Below are 24,553 nucleotides of genomic sequence, written 5' to 3' on the forward strand. Positions count from 1 at the left end.
TGCTGTTCTTGCCTAGTTTAAAATTCTCATTCTTAATCACTTCTTGCTTCAGTTTTCCTCCATAGTATGAATAATACTTCTTTTATCCTAATTTATTCTATCCTTAACTCAGACAGATTAGCAGGATAAGAAGTTCCTCTTGCTATGAGCATGCAGTTCATAGGACAGTAGATGCCATGCCTCTGCATGCCAGCAAAATAATACTTCAGACTTGCAAATACTTCCCTGTTGCTTCTCTATGGAAGAGTTCCTGAGTTCCATGCAAATGCACTAATGTCTCAGTTTAAGGAGCGAGGCAGGCTCTCTAACTCTTCTCATAGTCAAAGAAAAACTCCACACAGGATTGGATAGAATAGAGAATATTATTGGAAGTTCAGATGGAAATGCTATTCATAAACTGCATGCTATGGTGCAAAGTATATAAAATACAAAGAAATCTATAGACCACTCTTATCCAAGAACCTTCTTAGGCCAAAGTTTCCCCAACCTCCACCAAACCAGGTTAAATTCAAGTTCTCCAATGCCTCCCCACCACCATACCTCCCTGTTACTGTCCCCCCTACACCAGACCCAAAATGACACAGCTAGAAATTCAGCTTTGCCCAGGCTGCTAGCAGACTGCTAAAGGCTGAAACCCTCTCCCATACCATAGAGGAGATCAGGGAGCCTGTGTGGCCGGGAGAGAAGGGGAAGAGGCAGCTTGTAGTGTCCTCTTATAAAGGCTGGATACAGGCATTCTGGGAATGCAAATACAAAAAATTACAATTTCCAGTCCAGCCCTGGACCTCTTGGGCCCTCCTGGGAAACTTGTTGATGATTTCTTAAAGACACCCAACCTCAAACCAGGACAACTAACTGAAAGCAGTTTTTGAGATCTATAAGGTACATGGAATGAGAGTTCAGCCTCTACACAGTATCTGCCCATGCAGGTAACTTGGTATACAGTATTTACCAAAAAGCACTGTGGAAGGACCTCATCACATTTCTTCAGGAGTCAGAACTCTGTTTTTTAATTTGAAATGACCATTCACTGCAGCCCTGCAAATTAATGTTGCCATTTATTTTGGGGAGATAAAAAGCTTTATATTGCCAATGAAATCACTTGTTAAATGTCTATTTCCTGTACATAATCAAAGCTTCGAGGGAATAACTCATTCATATAATTAATGGTCCTTATTCAAGTGAGTCTGTCAAGAACTTAATTACCTCTTAGATTCCCCAAATTGTTTTTTCCATTTTGTCATCAGTGTGACATTAATCTTCGAATCATCCACACCAATGCTTGTTTCAATGTTTAGGACACTAAATAATTACAGACCAAAACTACTGAACCCTTTGGGGTACACATTTAACTATTGTTAGTATTTGATAAAATTTGCTTTCTTCTATTAAAAAATAATTAATAATAATGATCCCACGATTTCAGGGCTTCTGTTTGAAGAAGCATAAGGAGGGAAAGTGTTCACTATTAAATTAAGCATTAACACATAAAATGCTAAAATGCTAAAATGCTATGTTTCAGTACAGAAATATGTACATGCATTTTAGGGATCAGCATTTCCATTTAGTCTTTTAGTGTTTGAGAAGATGTCGTCTAACAGTTGGGTTTTTTTTTATCTGGAGGAAAATCAGTTCAGACAAACAGGGCTGCAGGAGGCCCAGGAGAACTATTCTGTTGGAAATCAAGTTGAAATTCAGATGGGAGTGAGTTTATGTGTGTCTGATGCACCTTTGTACGTAGACTTTCATGACTGTGTGGGCAAGTGACACTGTGTTAGTTTACTCTAAAGATGAAATTGGGAGAATAGCTTTTCATGGGATATTTCTAAATTTGGCCAGATGTGTCTGGAAGCTTTTTTTGACTTAGACAAAATTTTGCCTAATACAGAGAATTCTCAGTTGGTTTTGTACAGGTAAAAGACTTACTATGTTGCAATTTTACCTGAATCATGTGGCTGGCCCCAAAGGTTTCATAAGATGGAGCCAAAATTCATTTCAGCTATGATTTTAAAATATAAACTGTCTAGTTATTCTTCAGGTTTTAAAAGTCTTATTCATGTTCACCTGTTATACCTCATTTTTAATCCCAAATTCAGATAGGATAAAGAAATTATTACAGATGGTGTGGCATTTGTAGCTGATCAGCTACGTGTGTCTCACTAAAAAGTTATTTGAGAACACTCAGCAATATAGTTGACAAACCTGTTAGCAAGGATAGCTAAAGGATATTTTTTTCTGAAGTCCAGAAGTTTCTCTTTTTCAAGACAAATCCTAGTGTGTGGCCTCATCTGGAAAAATAGTTCAGCAGGTTTTTTAAAACATGATTAAGAATATTTAACTCACTTTTAATTAATTTCATTGGACTCATCCAATCCACAGCTTGTAAAATAAAAGTCTACAAAATAAGGATAAATAGGAAAACAGAGAGTGTGAAACATAATTAGGGAGCTCTAGTGAAATCTTTTTTCTGGTCTCAGATTTTAATCAGGTAATGGATAGTATCTCTCCATACAATGCATAATTAAGTTCCCATGATCATCATTACAGGATATTACATAAAAGATAAATAAGTTTAAAAGGGATTAGATAAATTAGCAAACAATGGATCCAATGACAACTTTTAACACCTTTATCATGTCACTTGGGACATACTAATTGTTGATTTCAAAAACCAGAGATGGTTATAAAAAGGGAAGGCTCATGTTTCCTCAACTTTTTCTTTTAAACATCTGGTTTTGGACAACTTCCAAAAAAGATATTGGGCTGACAGGATCTCTGCATCAACACAATAGGGCTACTTTTCTTTCATGTTCTGTTAGAAAATTAATTGTTCATGTTCAGTCATCACCAGAATCTTAGATTCTATTAACATTTTTAAAGATATGAAACCAGTTAGAGATGCTAACACCTGTGTAATAAGGAAAAGAATACAAATACTGTTAGAAACAGCTTCATTTTACCAAGCAAAGATCGTGCTTCAGTTGGGGTTGCCAAGTTGAGTCTCTAGCTTCATTCTTATAATTTTGGTAATGATCTTCACTAGCTTTTCTAATTGTTACTGAAGGAGTGTGAAAGCAACCAATCCACCCCTCTTGCTCCCTATAGCTGCTCCATGCTACTGCAGCAAAGGGCAGAGTTTCCAGGACACTGTTTGCCTTAAAGTTTCAAATATTTAAAAAAAAAAAAAAAAACATAAATTAAGACAGCAGAGTTAGAATTTCTCAAGCCTCAGTCAATGGTGCCCACTGGTCTATGGGTGATCAGTGGAAAATAGAGCAACCCAAAATTTTATGTCTGATATTTATGCTGGAGGAAGCTACAGGGCTTATGTGAGCACAAACTAAATTAAAAAGTATGTTTTGTGCTGTTGAACTTAAGATTGTATCCCAAGTATTTCCTGATGCTCACCTTGGTGCCAAAGGGAGCAGAATGTGTTAGTAGCTGTGAGCAGGGTTCTGCATCTGCCAAAGTAGCATACTGAATTGGTAATTTTCCCTACCTTAGACTTCAGGCTGAACAAAAATAGACTTTTCTTTTATAATCCTAAAACCTACAGTGCTTGAGGCTTTTCACATTTTTTTACTGAATCCAGAAGAATGTCAAAAGATGCAAATATTACCAAGAGAAAAGAGATAAGCCAGTAATCTGCTTTTATTCTCAACTGTTGTAATTACAACCAGTCTCTCAGGAGACAAAAATAGCACCTCTTTTGCTTTTCTCCCTGTCAGATCATATACTCTTTCTTGACTGTCTCTTGAAAATATTTTTATACTGGAAACTGTAACTCTTGGAAAGAACATTATCACCATCTGACCTTTTGTACTAACATTCATGGATGTTGTGTGTTCCCAAAGAAGTGTTCCTCTATCTTGAAGCATAATGTTTAGGTAAAAATTAAATTTATACAGAGAACCAGGGGGTTTATATCATATGCCTCTTCATTTGACACCTTATTTAGCCTGTGGATCCAGAACATTGTCCTATGGGCAAATATGCAATTTCAGTTCTCAGTATGTCATGCTTCTTACAGTCTCTCAACTTTTAATGCATGTGTCAGGTTGCGTGCTGGGTGTCCAGTCCATGATTACCAAGAATCATTGCCAGATGAATGTGAGGACTGCTGAATGTGGACAAGGTGTCTTGCAGGAAAAGGGAGTGCCCCATCCCTCCAAAATCTCTCCCAGCACTTCTGCAGTGCAGGCCCTGGCATGTGACCCACACCATATTGCTCCATCACCATCCATTAGCTTTTCCTATCCACTTAGCTTGTCATCCACAGCTTTTTCCATATTTCAGCCAGGTCACCTACATTGCACTCACTCTGCCCCTTCAACTGCCTCTGAATGTATTCATTATGACAGTCAGAAGCTGGAGAGCATTTAGTAATATTTCTTATGAGCAGATTCTGTTTACAGATCTCACAGCCCTTCTTGTGATGTAAGGTGATCCTCTTGCTTTATTGTCACTTTAGCAACACTGCACTGAGGCATGACAGGGAAAATCTAAACTTGACTAAGACAGCAAATTCTGTATTGTAGTGTGCATAAAACCCTCTGCATACTTAATTTACCACACTCCCAAATGTCTAAAATTCAGTGACTTTCAGGACATATTTGGGGGGAAAAGAACAACAACAACAACAAAAATCAACCCACCTATTTCCAAACAATTTATGCTCTATAAAACTGTGGTATGTTCAGTCCTAGTCAAAAAAATCAGAGAAAAACTAGTCTGTAAGGAACCTCAAGTGGTCACTGAGTCCCAGCCCATGCCCTGAGGGTTTCTTCTGTACCTTCCTCCTGTCTTGCAGATTTGTCTAATTTCTAGTTAAAGACATACCACAAGACATTTCCACAACCCACTCCAGTGCTTCACTCTCCTCCTCATCAGAAATTGTTAAACTTTTGCAGTTTAAGTCTGTTGTTATTTCTGCTTCTATCAATATAAAGAGAAACTGATTTATTTGTCTTCATATTCTCCAAGCAGAAACTGCAATCATATCTGTCCTGATCTCAAGTACAGCACCTGTGCTAGTTGTTCACCATTGCAGATTTGGATGTATCACTGCAGAGAAAAAGGTGATAATCTCAGCTGAATCCATGCTTCTCAGAAATTGGAAACTAAAAAGATGTATTAGGCTAGTAAATCCTCTGCCTATCAAAGTTGCTTCTAACATCAGTGTTTTACTAGACATAAGTTTTCTAATTAATTTTAGGGAGAAAGTATTCATAATCAGAAAGTTTTCCACATATTCAGTGAATTTTGGCCAACTTTCCTTTGCACTTCTCTTCTAAAGATATTTCACAGTAATGGATTTTCTGAAGTTATTGGTATGATAATAAAAGTAGAGGAAAATCCACAATCTGAGCATGTTCAAAAACCTGCATCTTTTTTGTGGAGCTAGCTGCTGACTTGGAAAGCCTGGTAACACATGCTGTCCAGTGGGTTACGTTGCACTGCCAGAAATAATAAATTCTCTGACGTGCCCCAATATTTAAAACATTTGCTGGGTATATTTATTATCATGGAACCATAGAATTGCCATGTTTGGAAGGGACCTCAAGGATCATCTAGTTCCAAACTCCCTGCCATGGACAGGGGCACCTCAGACTAGATCATGTTGCTCAGAGCCCCATCCAGCCTGGCTTTAAATCTTCTACGGATGAGGCTTCCACCCCCTGGGCAAGCTGTTCCAGTGTCTCACCACCCTCATGAGGAAGAACTTCTTTCTAACATCCAGTCTGAATCTACTCACTTACAGCTTTGCTCTATTCTCCCTAGTCCTATCACTACCTGACATCCTAAAAAGTCCCTCCCCAGCTTTCCTGTAGGCCCCTTTAAGATATCAGAAGGCCACAATAAGGTCTCCTTGGAGCGTTCTCCTCTCCAGACTGAATAGCCCCAACTCTCTCAGTCTGTCTTCATAGGACAGGAGCTCCAGCCCTCTGATCATGACCCTTCTCTGGACATGTTCCAGCACATCTGTATATTTCTTGTAATAGGGGCTCCAGAACTGGAGACAGTACTCCAGGTGAATATGTATCCACTGCCTTCAAATTTAATATTTCTCCACTTCAAAAATGCTCAATTGAACAGGTCCTCCTTTCTTCATGGTCAAGAGTACCAACCTGCCATTCTTGTCCTGTTGTCTAAAACAGATGGGATGAATCATTCACCGAATGTAAAGGGAACCTGTGGTCACTACCTCCACCCCAGACACCTACAGTGTAAATGTTTGAAACTAGGTGCAGCTAATCTATTTCTGTGAGCCTTACCTAGGTGCACCTTCTGAAAAACATAACCACCATTTCAAGACATGGTGGGACAAAGTTATGGCCCTTCAGTGCCATAAGATTAAGACATGAGAAAGCTTTGCAGTATTTATCTGCTTTCTCTTGATTGGACATGACAATTTAGACTCGAGGAACCACAGGGCCTTACTCAAACTGTGTAGTTTAAAATCCTAACACAGACACCTCAGCCACTTCCTTTGCACTAACCTTTGCACTAGTAGTTGCAGTGATTAAATTATGAGCTTGTAACAGGTATTCTCAATATACTCGTTCATTACCACTTTGCCAAGTGTAAAATATAAATGCTTGGTTAGGGTAGGGTAAGGTAGTGTGGGTTAGGTTAGGTTAGGCTAGGTTAGGTTAGGGTAGGGTAGGGTAGGCAGAGCTATCTAGAAATGCATAGGGGTAAACCCTCTGCTCAGCCCAACATATACCTCCTGCAGTGTCAACAAAAATTATCACAGTATCACAGTATATCAGAGGTTGGACGGGACCTCAAGAAATCATCAGGTCCAACCCCCCTGCCAGAGCAGGATCACTTAGGATAGTCCACACAGGAATGCATCCAGGTGGGTTTTGAAAATCTGCAGAGAAGAAGACTTCACTTCACCTGGGCAGCCTGTTCCAGTGCTCCGTCACCCTCACTGTAAAAAAGTTCCTCCTCATGCTGAGTTGAAATCTTCTATGTTCTAGTTTGAACCCATTGTTCCTTGTCTTATCACTGTGAACAACCAAAAAGAGCCTGGCCCCCTCCACTTGACACCCACCCCTCAGATATTTATAGACATTGATCAGATCCCCTCTCAGTCTTCTCTTTTCCAGACTAAATAGCCCCAAGGCTCTCAGTCTCTCTTCACAGGGGAGATGCTCAAGTCCCATAATCATCCGCATGGCTTTCCATTGGATTCAGTTCCAATCCAGCAGTTGTCTGTCTTCTTGAACTGGAGAGCCCAAAACTGGACACAGGATTCCAGGTGTGGTCTCACCAGGACAGAGTCAAGAGGTAGAAGAACTTCCTTAGACCTGCTAGTCGCACCCTTCTTGATACATCCCAGGATCCCATTGGCCACAAGAGCACATGGTTGTTCCATCGAGAACTTGCTGTCCACCAACACCCCAAGGTCTTTCTCTGTGGAGCTGCTTTCCAGCAGGGCACCCCCTAACCTGTACTGGTGCCTGTTGTTATTTCTCCCCAGGTGTAGGACCTTGCACTTGTCCTTATTAAACTTCCTGAGGTTTGACTGCACACAGCTGCTCTCCAGCCTGTCCAGGTCACATCGGATGGCTGCACAGCCTGATAGGTGTCAGCCAACCCCCCCAGTTTTGTTGCTGCATTTCTTGTGGAGATGTGCAGGTTCCTGAACTTCTTTGCTTGTATAGCTACAGACAAGAACGTCCCCTTCTACTCAGAACTGAGCCTTTTATGTAAAATCATTCTATATGTCATTTATTTGCCAGAGTTGTGAATCACTGTACAGTCCACCATCTCACAATGATTAGAATTTTCTTTGTTGTCACCAGAAAATAAGAACACACTTTCATGTATGCAACTTAAAATAAGCTTTGGAAATCATTCATGTGATAAAAATTCTGGTTTTACGTCTCTGTTACTAAGTCACATAAAATCTTTTATGAAATCATTGTTTCTGCAATATTGGAATTTAGCTGCTACTCTTTAGCTATCATTCAAGAATGCTTCCTCTCTGATTAAATAGATATTAATGACAAGGATAAAAAAGTAATATGAACTCATATTGCAAGAATTCCTCACCGGCTCCTTCTAAGTAGATCTTTTAAATAAGTGGGGGAAAAAATTGTAGAAATTATTAAAAGCAAATTGTGGAGCAGATACATCTTCTACACAAGGACTTTTTATTGGCATGGGACATCAGTAGGTCTGAAAATACTCTCCAAAACTTCAGGGTGAAACTGCTCAGCACAGGGAGGAAGAAGAAATTGCACTTCTTCATCTGACTTTGTTGCTATCTTGCTTCTGGTTTTCTCTCTGGTTCTGGCAAAGGCTACAAGACTTCAGAAATGGGGTAAGCATTGGGTGTCATGGAAGAATCAAATCCCAGCCTCATTCCTGCCAGTGCACTTTGTGTCTTAGAGGAGAAAGACTTCCTCTCCCCATGCTGGAGGAAAAGCTAGATCTCATTTGTCCAACTGCCCTTGCTTCTTCAAGCATTTTCACATCTTCCAGAGTCCTGTCTTCTTGTTTCTTGACGGATGGAGCTGGTGCCAGGCAGTGGACACTGGCTGCACATCTGTTTTGACATGAGCCCATATTATTGGACTGCTCTGACTCTTCCCCTTGAGCTGAACACTTTTTGCTCAGTGTTTCTGCAAGGTACATTAGAAATTCTCCTGCCATCAGCATCCAGCTCACTCATGTGCTGAACTAATCATACGGAATTCAGATGATAAAACAGCACATAGCCAGAAAAAAGATTGCTGTACAGTGTATCATTGCTCCAGGATACCTTGAGACACTCCACAAAGTCATTTAATAATTTAATAATAATGTTTGTTGGGCCCAGGTCACAGTCAAAAGTAAAGGAAAGCAAGGGAGTCCTCAATTTTAATTTATGTCATGGTAGCAGTGTTGACTCTAGCAGGGAACTGTCATGCCTGAAGGAACCTGGTTTTTTAAAGAGGTGAAACACTTCTAAAATTGTGAAAATACTGTCAGGTCAAATTTGAAGCTTTTACTCAGCTCAAGCAAAGAAATATGTTTTCACAGCTTTGTTTTTAAAATCCAGTAGGTGGTTTTTTTCTTTCAAGTTAAACAAAAATACTAAAGTAAAAAAAGCTTTTGGTCTGCTTTCCAGTTAAGAAAAAAACAAACCACAAAAAAAAAAAAAAAGAAAAGCCATTTTGCATTTTATTGTTAAGCATAAATTCTAAATATCTGCAGCCTGTAAACATAATCAATATGAAAAATAAAGGCATTGGGGTTCAACTTGATTCAGACAGTGAAAAATATTGCTTCTTATTGGTAGCATGTCTGTCAAAGAAAATACTGATGGACTTATTTCTTCACTTAAAGAGTAATTTAAATACAAATTAAATGTGTGGGATCAGTATCTGATGGTACACCTCAGCTTTAAGAGTGAAAGCTACTTTTAGAGGAGAAAAAAAAAAAAAAAAGAGTAGTGAAAGATTTGGGATTTGGTACCACATTGCCGAACACTGGATATATTTCCTAGCTCCAAAGGAGAGGAAAACCTTCACACTGCCCAGATGATTGTAGTGAGCCCAATTATGTCGAGACCTAGACCTCAGCAGAACTCTGTGATGCTGAATCTGTGAGCATCTCACCACAGAAACACAGACGTTAGAGCTGGGCGAGACTTACTGTCTGGCTCTTTTCTCTCCATTGTCTCCTGCTCTCCCAGCACTGCAGTGTTATTCCCCACAGTACTTAAGATTAGCAGAGTTGTTTTAAATGTGAAAAATGATCTAGGCTTTTCCACTTCCCTTGGGGCAGATTATTCTACATCCAAATTGATTTCACTGTCAAGGAGCTTTGCCCTTTCTTATTTTCGCACTATTAATTCCAGTGTTGCTGCTTGAACAAATCTTTCCCACCCTCTTTTTGTACAACCTTCAGCTGCTTGTAAATGACCTTACCTGTCACACAGAGAAGGTTTTTAAGTTGGTGTTTCAATCCTGCTGAAAATGATGCAATGTAAATTAGTACAGATGAGTACTGCCCTCATACCTCTTACCAAGTCAAATATGTGTCTGCAGAATTGGAAATACTCCTTTTACATGCTTTCTTGCAAGTCTGATAACCTTTCTATTCCCCTGGTAGTTTCTGTAGACTTGAACTGTTGTTTGTTAGCAATTAAAATTGAGTATGCTGGCTGACAAGTGACATTAGGTCAGTCTTTAAAAAAAAGTAAAATTTCATATTTATGAATACTAAACAACACTATCCTTGTCTGTAGAAGCTAGACAGAACAGAGTTTTTAACCAGGCTTATATTTTTTCATTCTGGATTCCCTTATATTTTGTCATTCTGGATTTCCAAGACCCAAATTTCCCTACAGTGTCATGGGAAATACAAGCAAGCAGAGCTATCTTCATCTGAGCTTCTCACCCAAAGTTTGTTCTCACTTCTCAAAAGAGATCATGGTGCAAAAATGCAACAACAAATTAATATGGCCCAGAGTTTTTACTTTGTTTTCAAGATGGTTGCACTGTCTACGAAAATCTAAGGTTGAACTTAACAGAATAGGGACGTGCTTTCACCTTCATCTCATAAAAGGCATAGTGAAGTTGGAGAGTGTTGCTTGCCAGCATGCAACTGTGTGACCAGACTGTGAATGAAAGACATATATCTTAAGGAATATACTGTGTGGTCACTAAACAAGCAGGCTTACAGTTGCCACTAACAGCTTCTTAGTTTATCTTCTGTCTGCACAGATGTCACTAATAGCTTCCTTCACGTGTAAACTCAGTCCATCACCAAGTTTGTCATTACACCAGGAAAGCAAGAATGACTCAGTATCATTGGCTTTCTTCTAGATTTGCTCAAGACACTTAACCCCAGTGTACTTGAATATCTTAGTAAATGAAATTACCATGGCCTCAGTGATAGTATCCACGGGGTCACAGTCTTGACCTAATCCCCACAAAGCGTCTGTGAGCAGGTCCCAATACTGTAGATGGAACAATGAGGCAGAAGATCCCAAAGTGTGGTCTGACTTGTGTTCCCCAGACCATGCTGCCATGCTAACTGCAAAGCCACTTTTCACATAAAACAGATACACTAACAGGATTCTCTTCAAAGTTTGTTTTGGAGATTTCATATGCACTGTGCATTTTGAATTGCTAAATGAAACAGTACACTATAAAGGAAGAAAGGTGATGTTTGAATGAAGAAATGACGCTGAGTATCTAGAGTGAGTGCAGAAGAAGGCAACAAAGGCAGTGAAGGGCCTGGAGAATATGGAGAATAAATCTTATGAAGAGCAACTGAAGGAGCTGGGACTGTTTAGTTCGAAAAAGAGGAGGCTGAGGGGAGACCTCATCGCTCTCTACAACTGCCTGAAAAGACATTGTAGAGAGGCTGGTACTGGTCTCTTCTCACCAGTAATTAGTGATAGAAAAGTTGGAACGGCCTCAAGCTACACCAGGGTAGGTTTAGACTGGGCATTAGGAAAAAAATTTTCACAGAAAGAGTGGTCAGGCACTGGAATGGGCTGCCCAGGGAGGTGGTTGAGTCACCAACCCTGGATGTGTTTAAAGGTCATTTGAATGTGGTGCTTGAGGACATGGTTTAGGGGTGAGCCTTGTAGAGTAGGGTTATCAGTCGGACTTGGTGATCCTGAGGGTCTTTACCAACCTGAACATTTCCGTGATTCTAGTCTGTTACAGTCCAAAACTTTCCTTTCTGGTATTAGTGTGACTTTTTGATATGATGGGAGAGATTTTACATGTAAAGATTTAACAGTGCTTGAGTGTCCTAATCCTTACTAAAGTCAGTGTTCAAACAGAGTAAAGGTATGTCCTTAGTACAAAAAGGCTGAATTAAATATAGAGAAAAGGATTGCGGGGACATAATGTTGCTGATAAATTTCATAGGTTTTTGTAGAATGCTGTATAAGTGAGGGCTTTGCATTTAAGTTAGGCCAAAGGTAGGTATTAAACAAGAATTAAAAAAAAAAGCAGATGAGAAGCAGCAAATGAATGAAGCCATATACACTGCCAGACCCAATGTCAGAACAAGACTGATGCAGATAATCACACAACAGAAAAACTAGGCTGTAGCTTAGTCCAAACCTGCCTAAAAATAGTTGGTAAATTAAATTCATCTACAACTTCTATAAAAGGATTTCACAGCCAGTGGTCTGGAACAGTTTTTTCTCAGGTGATCCTTAAACACCATTTCCCACCTCATGACTGAGGATTAGCATTGGCTGAATGAAATAGCAAAATAAATTATTCCCAATATATTTGTGAGTTTAATGGGGTTTAGGAGATATAGTTGCTTTTAGAACATCAAAAGAAATCTCTCTCCAGCATATTAGCTTCTTGTGAAAAGTGTAAAGAAAACCTCTATCAAGAGCACATCTGCACAAAATAGGATGAGCTGGATCAGGTACCTTGTGGGGGAAAAAAAAAAAAGATTGGGAAGAAGCTCAAAGTAAACAATGATATAGTTGCCTATGGCAAATTACTGATGCCACTATTCTTTGTGATGTTTACGACTGTAAAGCAAATTCTTAAATCATGTTGTTTATTCAATGCTACATGAACATTTCCTTTAAAATAACACTATCCTGTTAGCTGATGAGTAATGTACATACAGCTTCTGCACCTAGGGAAAAGGATTTAGAATTCAAAAATTATGGTGACACAAAAGAAGTATTGAAAGGAGTTTTTAAACAAGAAACACACAGTGTCTTAATGTCTGTCACAAACAGAGAAGGTTTGTATGTGTGAGCCAGACTTGGATAACTGGGGACATCTGGAAATATTTGGTCAAGCAAATATTTTCACACCACAATTAGGTTTTTTTCTGCTTTCTCCAAAATACAGCCTAAGTTTAAATAGTATCAAACCAGAATTCAAGCCAGGACATCAGAAAATGACTTTCCTCCCCTGCCTCTGCTTTTTTTTTTTTTCCTGAGAAAAGACTTCTTTTTTTCATCACAGTTCAAACGCTGTGAAGAATGACCTCACTGTTTGGTTGTCAGGCCATACTTGAAAATTTCATTTGCTTTTTAGTCTTAGGCACTTGTCTATATGAAGTACTTACTATGGCCAATTGGTAGGTTAGTGGTAGCCTGTGTGAACTGGTGGCAGTGAGATATAAAATGTCTCACACAGGTTTTTCACTGCAACTGCAAATTCCCAAGTTATTCGCCATTTCAGGATTTTATAATGTTCATGGCAAAGAAGTTGTGACTGACATAGGAATACATTTTCAGGCACTTTTCCACTGACTTTCAGAAACTCTGCCTGCATAAATATTGTTGAAGTAAGCCTAAGCCTGATATCACAATTTCAATTCCGGTTGCTCGAAACATTTGCATTGAGTTGAGATGCAGGCAAATACCTCTCTCATTTATCCTGCAGCTATCTCACACCTCTCCAGTGGCACAGGGAGCCCCTGTGAAAACTGCCTCCAGAATATTTGACAGGTCTCAAAGTTGCCATTTCATGGAAATAAAATCTGTCAAAAGCACACATCTAAAGTTCACTGTTTAATCTTACCACTGTTGCTCACATGCATGATCCTTTCTTAAAAAAGAAAATACACACATTCAGACTCTGCTCCTCCATCAACAGAGGAAAATCCAGAACTAGCACAGTGTGTCTAATAAAAACATGGTTTTATTCTATATGAGTCTTCCTTTTTGCCAACACCCTTCTCTCTATACAGTAGAGATCTATATCATGGTATACATAAGAAACATTTTGCTAAGTGTCTGAGAATTTCATATCCTTAAGGTGGAGACCATCAGTCTGAGTTTAATCATGTTTATATTGGACACAAAATCAATAAATGCCTACTGAAACAGCATACACTTAATGCAAGAAAATAAATATGTAGTAAGTCTATTCAGTTAATATCAAGGACTAATTATTTCTACAAGTTTTCAGGATCAGACCCATTTTCATATTTTATAATATTTTACAGTTTCTTTGTTATTTTAACTCTAAATACCCTGACTACACTTAGATCATTAACATGAATATATACATTGAGTAATCTATAGAAATATTAACACATACATAACCATTTTACTTATGGATATCATTAAATTCAAAAGCCAGCTTTATTTTAGGAACAAGGCTTTTTCCTGATGTAAATGCAGTTGACACAGTTGGACATAACACTCACCTGCTATTAATTGCCAGATTTTGATTGTCTGAATTGAAGTGGAACCCTATCTTATTAAAAAGGCAGCCCAGTATCTGAAATTGAAAAGAGGAAAAGTTTATATAACAATATAGTATATCTGTCTAATTTGGAATATGCTGTTAGAGCATGCATAAGCTTGGGGGAAAAAAATGTATGTTATGGTGAAAATGGAATTTCTGATGTTTTTACTCTAGACTGTTGGGGGGGAAAATGAAAAGAATGCTTATAAGTGTTATTTATTGTATAATCTTTATGAAACAGCATATTTATTTATCAATTTAGTAGTTTCCTCTTTAATTTCAAAGTGAAATGGCATTTGGTAATAGATTGTCATTTTAAACCCCTTTTGTTTTTTGAGGTGCTATTGTGTATATTCCCCCTCTCTCCCTCTCCCTCCCCCCTTTTAAAGTGTAATGCCTATACTATTACTATGTCAAATTCAGAGGAATCGTGACAAACAACATTTTCACAATGGGAAATGTTAACATGGTACCTTCTTTTCTTTGGAAAAATAACAGAAATTATCATAGAAAACACATTTTAGTTTAATTATATCCTTTAGGTCATTAAAATTATGTAATGTGCATGTCAATCATCCTTTCATCCACAGATTACTTTAGTCCTTCACATGCATATTACTTTTTTTTTTCCTCTGGCTTTCTTTCATATTTGCTTTGTTTTGAAACTGCATGTTGTCTGGATTATTTTTGCATGACTTCCATGTTAATTTCACATTGAATGTTTACATACTCTGAGAGATTTTCATGGATCATTTATTCTACATGTGCAGTTTTTTTTTCCTTTGCTTTCAGTTACTGAATTTTAAATATGCTTGATATGTAAAAGTGGCATGAAACTTTGGTGACACAATTAGGCAACTATTTTAATAGAGTTTTTCAGTACCTAACTTCGTATTATAAACCGCATTTTATGCTGTGCTTCCACAATGTAACAATATAAATTATGTTCTGAAACTCCAAATACATTTCATTTCAGAACTGGAGCCAAATGCTTGTTATACTTCATTTGATCAGTGACAAACACATGAAACTGGCTCTTCACATAAGCTAAGAAGGAAGGTCTGCTCTATTGGAGGTGATGGTTGGCAAAGTCATGTGTCCGGGCATTGCCTATGTGCAATATAGGGAATGGTGTAGTTCATTGACAAGCAACACAGTTCACTTCAGATAAGCACTATCTGCAGCTCAGTGTAAGTGCCCTCTAAAATGCCAGCTTCTCTCAATTAACTGTATGGGGACTCTAATTCCTCATTTAGTATCTGAAATAAATGTTCCAAGTAAGCAAATCCTGCTTTTACACAGTACAGTGCCATGAGCCCCTGTGACTGTCTATAAAGTCAAAGGTTTTATCATGTTAAAAAATATATATGTTTCTTCCATATGAATTCCCCATTCAAAGAATTAAAACAATATAAGCTGCTCAACATACAATAAAATACTGGCTATCAGCAGAATTCCATCTCTAAACCACATAAAACTAAAAGCATGAAAAGCATGTACAGAGGAACTAATGAGTCAATACAGATGTATCAAATGCAACAAACTTGTTATTTTAAATCATGCCTTCCCCCCATAAAAAGCATTAAAACACACTTAAGAATTTGTTGATTAAGAGGCCAAATAAAACAGTAGCAGTTACCAGAAATTTAGTACTTGATGTTAACTGTCACAGGGCTGAATTCACATACCAACTACAAGCAAATCAAAGGCTTCCTCTTTCCACTTTATGGCCTATTCTTTTTCAGCCAGTTAATTAATTCTGTTTACAGTCTGCTATGATTAAAGATAATTGATTTGATCTCAAAGCATGCTGAGCCATCTGTATCCCTTCATCTGAACATGCCAAACACAATAATTTCCAAATAAAGAGCTGAAAGTTGTAATCTGAAGCCTCTGTAATCAAATCGATTCAGTCTCCAGGGGCTTTGCCTTCAACCTGCAGACCTCACCCCATCACCTCTTGATTCTTTGCAGCCACTTGGTTTGGACTTATTTGAGTCACTACAGTTCTCTCCACTTTTACAAACTAGTTGTTTTGTCAGCATGAGTGTGACAACAATTAGACGTCCCTGTTTTTGCCCCATGCCTTTTCTCCTTCACAGTCATTCAATGACAAGCGTAAAAAGAACTTCATCTTTTCACGAAAATTCCCATTCTACAAGAGCAAGGAGCAGAGTGAGCAGGAAACAAGTGATCCAGAACGTAAGTAACCTCTTGGAGACGATGCCACACGCAGCAGCACAAAGAATGGGTGACACGCATGATACCAGTATCACACACATCTAGGCAGGCAGGAGAGGTTTTACTACTGTGACCAATGTGTGACTGCAGTTTGGATCCAGCTGGTCTTTCCATCCCTGGAAACAGCATTTTCAGAAGAATAAAACAGTGACCTTAACTTTTGGAAGAGCAAATGTGGTTCCTCAAAGTTGTTGTTGCACCTGTCATAAATCCAGACTTGTCTCTACCTATTCCCAGATCAGAATTGACTCGTAATAATGCAAATGTGATTTCTTTCACAATACTAAAGTAAATTATTACATATTAAAAAGTCTGCTCTGATCTGTTTTTTTCCTTTTACGTTCTCCAAGTTGGTTGTTATGGGCAGCTTCACTAGAATAATTAAATGATGCAACAGCATTAACTGCTCAAAGAATTAAATCAGATCTTGGAATGTGTACCTCCTCGGGCATTTACTGCTGACTTAAACTATATAGAGAACCAGCATTATTAAAATACATGCTTTTTCCAAGCCTCAATATAAACTCTTTGGATTTTTTAGTTATTCCTATCTAAATTTATCTGGCAATGATCATTTCTGGAACTTTATTTATCTGATAGTTCCTTGTTCCTCACATCTCCAAAAGCCATGTATCGTGGTCACTGCATCTTTCATTGGCTGCCTTTCCATAGAATTGGGGTCTAAAGTTTTTTTCAGGAAGAAAAAGCAGGGATCCAGATTGCTCAATCGACATGGTCAGTCATGGTAGTATCCATTTCAACTCCACTGACTTCTTCCTTCCTCTTCTGCGGCTGTTCTTCCTTTCTCATTGCTCTCTCTGGGGACTTCCATGCAGGACATCCCCGGATTAGGTGACGACGGTTATGGAACAAAGACTCTGAGTAAGTTCCCAGGAATGGTCGCTGTAAATCTTTTTTTCTTTTTTTTCCTTTGGTTTTGTTTTGTTTTGTTTTGGCTTCTGTTCCTTCTATGAGGACCCTCCACTCCTAGCATGCACAAGATAGAGTCTTATTTGTTACCCAGCTGTGAATGCATTAAAAATGTTTCAATTGTTTTGTTCTGCATGATGATATTAAATAACATACAGTGTATTGAGCAGACACTTTCACTTCTTTCGTAATAACACCTTTGGCTTCTGACAGTATGTTATTGTTCCCATCATGGCAGTTCTGTAGACTAGCATACCTACAACTTGTTTTGCTACCTAGACTGTTCTTTTCAGCAACAATCCCTCCTTCTCCGTTTAAAGGGAAAGTTAAATACTGTAACTTGATCACATCCTGGGGAGGTCAATAGAAAATTATTTTATGCTGTTGCTTCTACATTTTCAGCTTTTTTGCATGGGAGTGTTTGCTACTTTGCTGGATTTTAGATTAGCATTTGTTATCAATGGAAGAAGTCATCTGCAGTCTAGAGAAGACCATGCTTTCTCCAAAGCTACTTTTAGAACCATTTCACCATTAGCAGCCTATTTTCTGTCAAGTAACCCTAACCAATTTCTTTTTCTGATGCAGCAATCCTGTCTCAAGACTTGGCATTGCAGAATGTATAACATGTCAGATAACTGTTCAGAAATTATTTTGCTTCCTCAAAAGTTAGACCAATAGAAGTTGTATCGAGTGACATAGTTGCAGCTGATTTCTATATAAACAGCTACATTATATTCTGTATTCACATCTAAATAATTGAAAGAAAATGCCACTTGCATGTGTTTGGCTGCTTTTTCCTCAGTTCTCACCATTTTTTTTTTAAGCACTATGTAGTTGAAGCAAAATGTGTATGAATGTTAACATTGCATCATCTGCTGTTCTGTATGTGCTTTTTAATTGCAGGAATGCACACCCCTGCACGTGGTTTTACAGATTATTCCACTTCTGACTGATTTGTTGAAGGGTCCTTTTAATGATTTGACTTTCAGCCTTATAGTAGCTCACTGTTTAAAGATGAAAGCTTTATCTCTTGCATGAAGAACATTTCTACAAGACAAGCTTTGTCAGTGATAGACAGCAAATGTCATGGCCACAGGACTTTTTACCATTCTGCTACTTTAAGTGTCATAGCAGCTCATTAGCAGCAAATGCAGATTCTTCTGTACCTTAAAAGAAGCAGAATATTTCTCATCTGATAACCCTCCTGAATATCTGTGTCCTTACAAAGGCCAATCTCCATGACATCCAACCACTTGAAGGGAGATAACTGAATTCTACAAATTGCTAAGGGAAAAGTAGCACAGAGGTATTATATAGTTTATTAATATTGCACCTAATTTTCAATTACAGACACACCTCTAGGCATTCCCACCCATCCAAATGTCACTAATATTTGATTCAAATATGCTTTTAATGACAGCTCATACTATAAAGGATATTTGTTCTTATTTAATAAAGTTCTTCAGGTCCTGTATAGCATATTAGTTTGGCTATAAACAATCTTCTGACTACTGTTTGGGAACAGTCACTTCACTTGATGCAGATTGTACCTGTCTTTAAATAATAATGATAATAGAAGCAAGACACCAGACTTGCCGAACTATATAACCCATCATGATAGTTATTATGTCCCTATTCACCTACCCAGACTTGTCCTGTCAGCTTCATACTGTAGCTCATATCCTGAGACTAGACTGAAAAAAAGACTTCTTCCACTTTTTTTCTTAGTTTCGTTGTTGGTTTTGTCTTCTTCTTTGGGGCAGGGTAAAATAGATACAATATTTGGTACCAAAACAATGTTCATGTTAATTTCCTAGATATTCAGGATAGTGCACAGAGATTAAAGATAGACACAGGTTAGAAGTTTAGCAGGAATAGTTCCAATGCTTTCATGATGTACGTTACTGATAGTGCAAAGTGGTAGAAGCAGATGCAGGTTTCATGAAATTAGTCAAGATGTTCAATGAGATGCAAGTGGACCATAATGTACTTTGAATTTCAGTTATCTGAAATATCACTATCTCAAGAAAAGACATGGCTTTGCTATGACACTTATCATGAGCTAATATTTATAAGCCTCTTTCTGAAACTCCTCAAGAGAGAAAGCTTTCATTTTACACCTGTAATTACCTAAGGGTTTTCAAGTGATATCACTACATAGTCTTTATGTTCTCACTGCACAACTACCTCTGCATGACTGTGGCAGTTCTTTTAAGTTTCTGCAGCTTTTTGGTGCTTGGTTATGTTCTTTAATTTGCTGTACTGTTCTTGCAGAACATGTTTCTTCTAATGCCAGCGATAGTGAAAGTAGCTACAGTAAGTTACTGCTTTCATTAGAGTCCTTTTACTTTGCATAGCTTATTCTGTTTGTTTCTTTTCTTTTGTTTCTTTCCTTGCTACACTTTTGTTAATATTAAGAAGACGGTTGGAGCAAATGGCTTGGAATATAAATTTACAACCACATCTTGAATACAAAGCTATAAAAGAATACTGTCAACCTTTATAATATAAGGGAGGAAGGTTGTTATTTGGGACCTATTCTGGGACAAAAAAAAAAAAAAAACAAACCTGGCTTTGGGTAGCCTGTGAAAGTCAAGATTATTTGCTTCAGTGACAAGAAGTTTATTTCAGCAGAGTGTGGGTAGTTTCTTGATGATCTTTTAAGAGTAAAATTACTCCATAGCTGTAGTCAACTCTGCAAAAGGCATTCTTTTTACAAGGACACAATTTTTAATTGGATTGCTGCATGCCTGCATGAAGGGCTAAAAAATAGTCACAGAAATTTTGTTCAGCCCTTAATTTTGGCAGTATGGATTTTTCTAATGCATATTGAAGTCTTCAGAAAAGGTAATATGAACCTTCTCCCCTTAGACACTGCCACCGAATGTCACTGATTCCCTGTAAGTAGAGGTACCGATGCTGCAACCTGATTTATTGGGAATTACAGGCTCCATGTGGTCATATCAGAGGCAAATTGTATGTTACGGGTAATTATTAGGAATAACCAAAAACTTAACCAATATAACCACTTTTCTGGAAAGTGTTGAAAAACAAAGGCATTAAATAAATTACTGGAAATTTAATAAAGGGTAATTAAAAGCATGGGTTGGTAACTAAATTACTCAGTTGTTTATTTTTTTCAAGCCATTTGCTTAGCAAATCAAGTTTTCCACCAGTCACTCAGCACTTGTGCTAAGCACCCACATACATTCAGGTAATCATTGGTATCATACCTCTTATTTACTAGTCTTGATATAGTGCATAGCAGTTGAGCTCTGTTAATAAACACTGGTTTGTTTCAGTAAAACAGCTAATCTTATGCAATTCAGAAATGGTAAATTAGTTTGTATTCTCTTGTTTTGCAAAGGTTTCCTTGGAAAGCAATTGCCAGAGTGACGAGAAAACAGTAGGTGATCTTGTACTGCCAAGATCCAGTTCTGAATCACTTTATTTTTAATGTGTCCTTCACTGAAGAGGAGAGGAGGATTTTATGTTTGAAATATAAGATGCTCTTTCCCCAGACTGACTTTACAATTGGGAATGAGTCAATAGGTTAAATTTTCAAAAGTTCTCATGAGTCAGATCTCCAGGTGTGTTTATTTCAGGGTGAGCTCAAGGTAAAAGCCCAGAGGGGAATCTAGGCTGGTGGCTGAGCATATCCCATGTCTGATGAACTGTCCCAAAAGGACACTTAAGAGGGGTGTGGAGTTGCAGCTAGACATCTGGGGAGAGATCCGCAAAAGCTAGTTCCCAAATTTCATCATAAGATAGGCCAAGTAGCCTGTTCCTTGTTGACTGTGCAATAGCTTGAAACAAAGTAAGGTGCAAGAAGACAGACAGAAATAGTTTGGAGAAGTTGGTTGGCAAATAGATGCTTGGAAGGAAAAATAGTGTAGGGGTAACGACACCCCATGGCCGGCACACTCCCTCTAGAGTGGTTTCTATCTGGGCAAGCTCCCCTCTTACCCCAGCAGCATCCAACCAACATCCTGTGGGCTGGAGCTCCTCACCTGTTACTGGGATATCCAGTAACTGCTGACTTTTGGAGAAGATGTCTATTGGAAAGCTACACCATTTAGCAGCAGAGGAGGCCAGTTTTAGGTTATGCCAAGTGAAAGTGGCTTTAAAATCCAGGACCTGGTGCACAAAGGACCTAATTCCATTTGCTAAGGAATCATTGGTGTGTGCTGATATGACATACGAAGCTATGACCTTGGGCAACTAGAAACTTTGATGACCTGCTGGAAATTACTGATTCAGCTGGCCACAATGGCATATCAACTCTAATCTGATTGTATATTCAATTACTACATGGCCATGGTATACCAGCATATCTCCTGTGGGGACTTCAAGCCTTCCTGAGTCCAGATGGTTACTCCCTGGACTTCCAGGCTACCCTGTGCCAACAGTACATCCCATTGCCCAGCTCATTGCACAAAATCTCCCCTGGAAAAATTCTGACTCAGAAACAGAGAAAAATCAGATAGAGGAGCGTGAGAGGCAGGTGGTCAGAGAGAACGGTCAACACACTGCGAGGGAATGGAGATAAGAGAGATGAAGCCTGTCACAAAGAATCTGTCTTATTTCCCTGCAGTTCTGACCTGTGGGACTGTTGAGGGGGGCACTGCACAGTGGAAGCCCATCAATATCCCTCATGTGGGAAGACTAATTATCAGACCTAGTGTGTGAACATTTCCTAAAGGTGCATTCCTCTCTGCCTTCTAATTTATTTATTCCTAATGAAGGGAAATAAATAATAAATGCTCAGGATAAAGCTCATTCCTGGTAGAATGAGACAACATACAGTTATTATTTCTGCTCTACTTGATTGCATCGGGGTAGGTGGGAACAGGGTCCAACACCAGGCACTGGCACAGAACCAAGTTTGGTTTATCTCTATCTGGAGCCAGCCATGTTGCAAAGCTGTTCTTCAGTGTGATATAGTGCCGCTTTGAGGAGAATTTTTGTGTTCCAGGTGGGGCTTTAAAAGTTATTTTCCCAGTACACCATGTGTGTTGACTTGCAAACTCATCTAGCTAGTCTTCAGTCCGTGCACTGGTGAAATGGAGCATACCAAGACCAGAAAAAAACTGAAGCCAAAAAATTTCACAGGGAGCAAATAGAAAACTGCTGGAGAGCTCAAGGGTTTCACATGGGGTAGTAACCTGTCCCAGTGCGCCTTTTCTGTTTCCCAAGGAAATGAGCAAGTGGAAAGGGGTTGTCTGCCCCACTGCATTCTGAATTTTTGGAAATTGGAGAAGAGTGGCTGGAAAGCTACACAACAGGAAAGGACATGGGCATGTTGGTCAGCAGCCAGCTGAATATGAGCCAGCAGTGGTCCAAGGGGCCCAGGCCAACCACATCCTGGCCTGTATCAGAAATAGTATGACCAGTAATCCAGGAAAGTGATTGTCCTCCTGTACTCAACACTGGTGAGGCCACACCTCCAATACTGGGTTCAGTTTTGGACCCCTCACTACAAGAAAGACATTGAGTTGCTGGACCATGTCCAAAGAAGGGCAAGGAAGCTGACAAGGAACCCGGAGAACAAGTCTTATGAGAAGGAGCTGGGGGAAGTGGGGTTGTTTAGTCTGTAGAAAAGGATGCTCAGGACCTTCTCATTCTTTACAGCTACCCAAAGGAGGTTGTAGTGAGGTCAAGATTGTTTTCTTCACCCATGTAACAAGTGATAGGACAAAAAAAGTTACTTAAAAATGCACCAAGGGAAGCTTAGATTGGATGTTACGAAAAATTTCTTCACTGAAGTGGTTGTTAAGTACTGGAACAGGCTGCCCAAGAAAGCAATTTAGTCACCCTCCCTGAAGGTACTTAAAAGACATGGTTTAGTGGTGGATTTGGCAGTGTAAGATTAACAGCTGGACTCACTGATCTTAAAGGTCTTTTCCAACCTAAACTATTCTGTGCTTCTATGATTCTATTAAACCAACAATTCACACCTTGGCCGACACAAAGAATAGTGTGTGGGTAAGAACCAGCTGGCAAGTGCCATGTGTTTTCCTGCAGACGTTTATATTTGTTCCTGTTGGACAGGACTGTTGGAGTCCAGGATGAGGTATTCTGCATTTCTTCTAGTGGCTCTCTGGCAATTGTTTTAATATCTTTCTCTAACTTTTGCTTCTCATGATGAGCATCTAGCAAAAAGTAGCTAGTGTCAAAACCTGTACTACTTGATCATTCCTAGAACCATTCCAAACTGGGCGTACAAGTACAGAAAGTGTTGTTGAAGGCTTCTGAGAGCTCTTCAGGCTGTTCTCTGGACAGTTACTAACAGAGAGGCTAGAAACTGAATGGGCTTTTTCTAGGAGATATTCTGATGCATTCATGTTTATTTAGAAAAATATACTGCTTAAACAATTTAGTATTTGGCTGAAGTATTGCTCATGTCTTGGGCTTGGGGGTTAAAAAATCTTCTTGACAGGAGTCAGATACTTTTTATTTCAAAATAATAATATAATTGAAAGTCCTGTTACATGATCTCAAGAGAAAATCCTTTGACCTCTGCTCAGCAACAAGGCAGTATACCTGATCTCTTTTGCTCTCAGCACTGAGTTTGTAATGAGCAGAAGAGCTGGAGCCAACAGTGGAGTTTTCTGTATCTCAGCAGATAACCTTCAGCTTCAGGAACTTCAGGGGGAACCACAGAAACATTTGGCAGCAGAATCTCTCCCTTTATTAAAAAAAAAAAAAAATAACAAGCATTTATGAGCCAGGAACAAATGAACAAATGCTGGCCTGATTGAAAATAGACTGAGCTGCCACACAGCTGCTGCTGCATCACACTGGCGACGTTAATACCAAGGCTGTAACTATGTTCGTAGATTTGCACCTGTTCTCTCAGCAGTGAAACAAAGTTTGCAAAGTGGTATAGAAAGTCCTGGTCTAGCAGAAAGATGTTATTTTTGTGATGAGGATACATACAACTAACTTTGACTTATCCCTGTACCAGCCAATCTCACCATGATTGAAAATTTATTTTGAGCTCTGTAACTTAAAGTGTTCTGATTTCTTTTTCAAACTAAAGCTTGTAAGAACATATTTTCTACCATGGAGTCATCAGTTTTTATTTTGCAAGATATGATTTTCATAATGGACATGAATTTCAAGTCTCTTTAGTGCATATGAGTTGTAACACTCTCATGCATAGTTCAGTAAAGGCTTTTACAGCTGTC

At 38.8% G+C, this 24,553-nt stretch overlaps 1 protein-coding gene across 7 annotated transcripts in view; it reads left to right on the forward strand.

Moving 5' to 3' along the window:
• DLG2 (discs large MAGUK scaffold protein 2) overlaps positions 1-24,553 on the forward strand; it is a 701,362-nt gene that overhangs the window by 662,388 nt on the left and 14,421 nt on the right. For 5 of the 7 annotated variants that reach the window (XM_054382907.1, XM_054382932.1, XM_054382897.1 and 2 more), the window contains one exon: positions 17,270-17,315. In XM_054382907.1, the coding sequence (XP_054238882.1) occupies positions 17,270-17,315 (46 nt within the window). Of the gene's footprint in view, positions 1-16,294; positions 16,395-17,269; positions 17,316-24,553 lie in introns of all 7 variants that reach the window. The other 2 variants (XM_054382887.1, XM_054382915.1) reach the window with 1 other exon arrangement.

Source organism: Indicator indicator, chromosome 1 (genome assembly GCF_027791375.1).
Source record: "Indicator indicator isolate 239-I01 chromosome 1, UM_Iind_1.1, whole genome shotgun sequence".
In the NCBI taxonomy this organism is placed as follows: Eukaryota; Metazoa; Chordata; class Aves; order Piciformes; family Indicatoridae; genus Indicator; species Indicator indicator.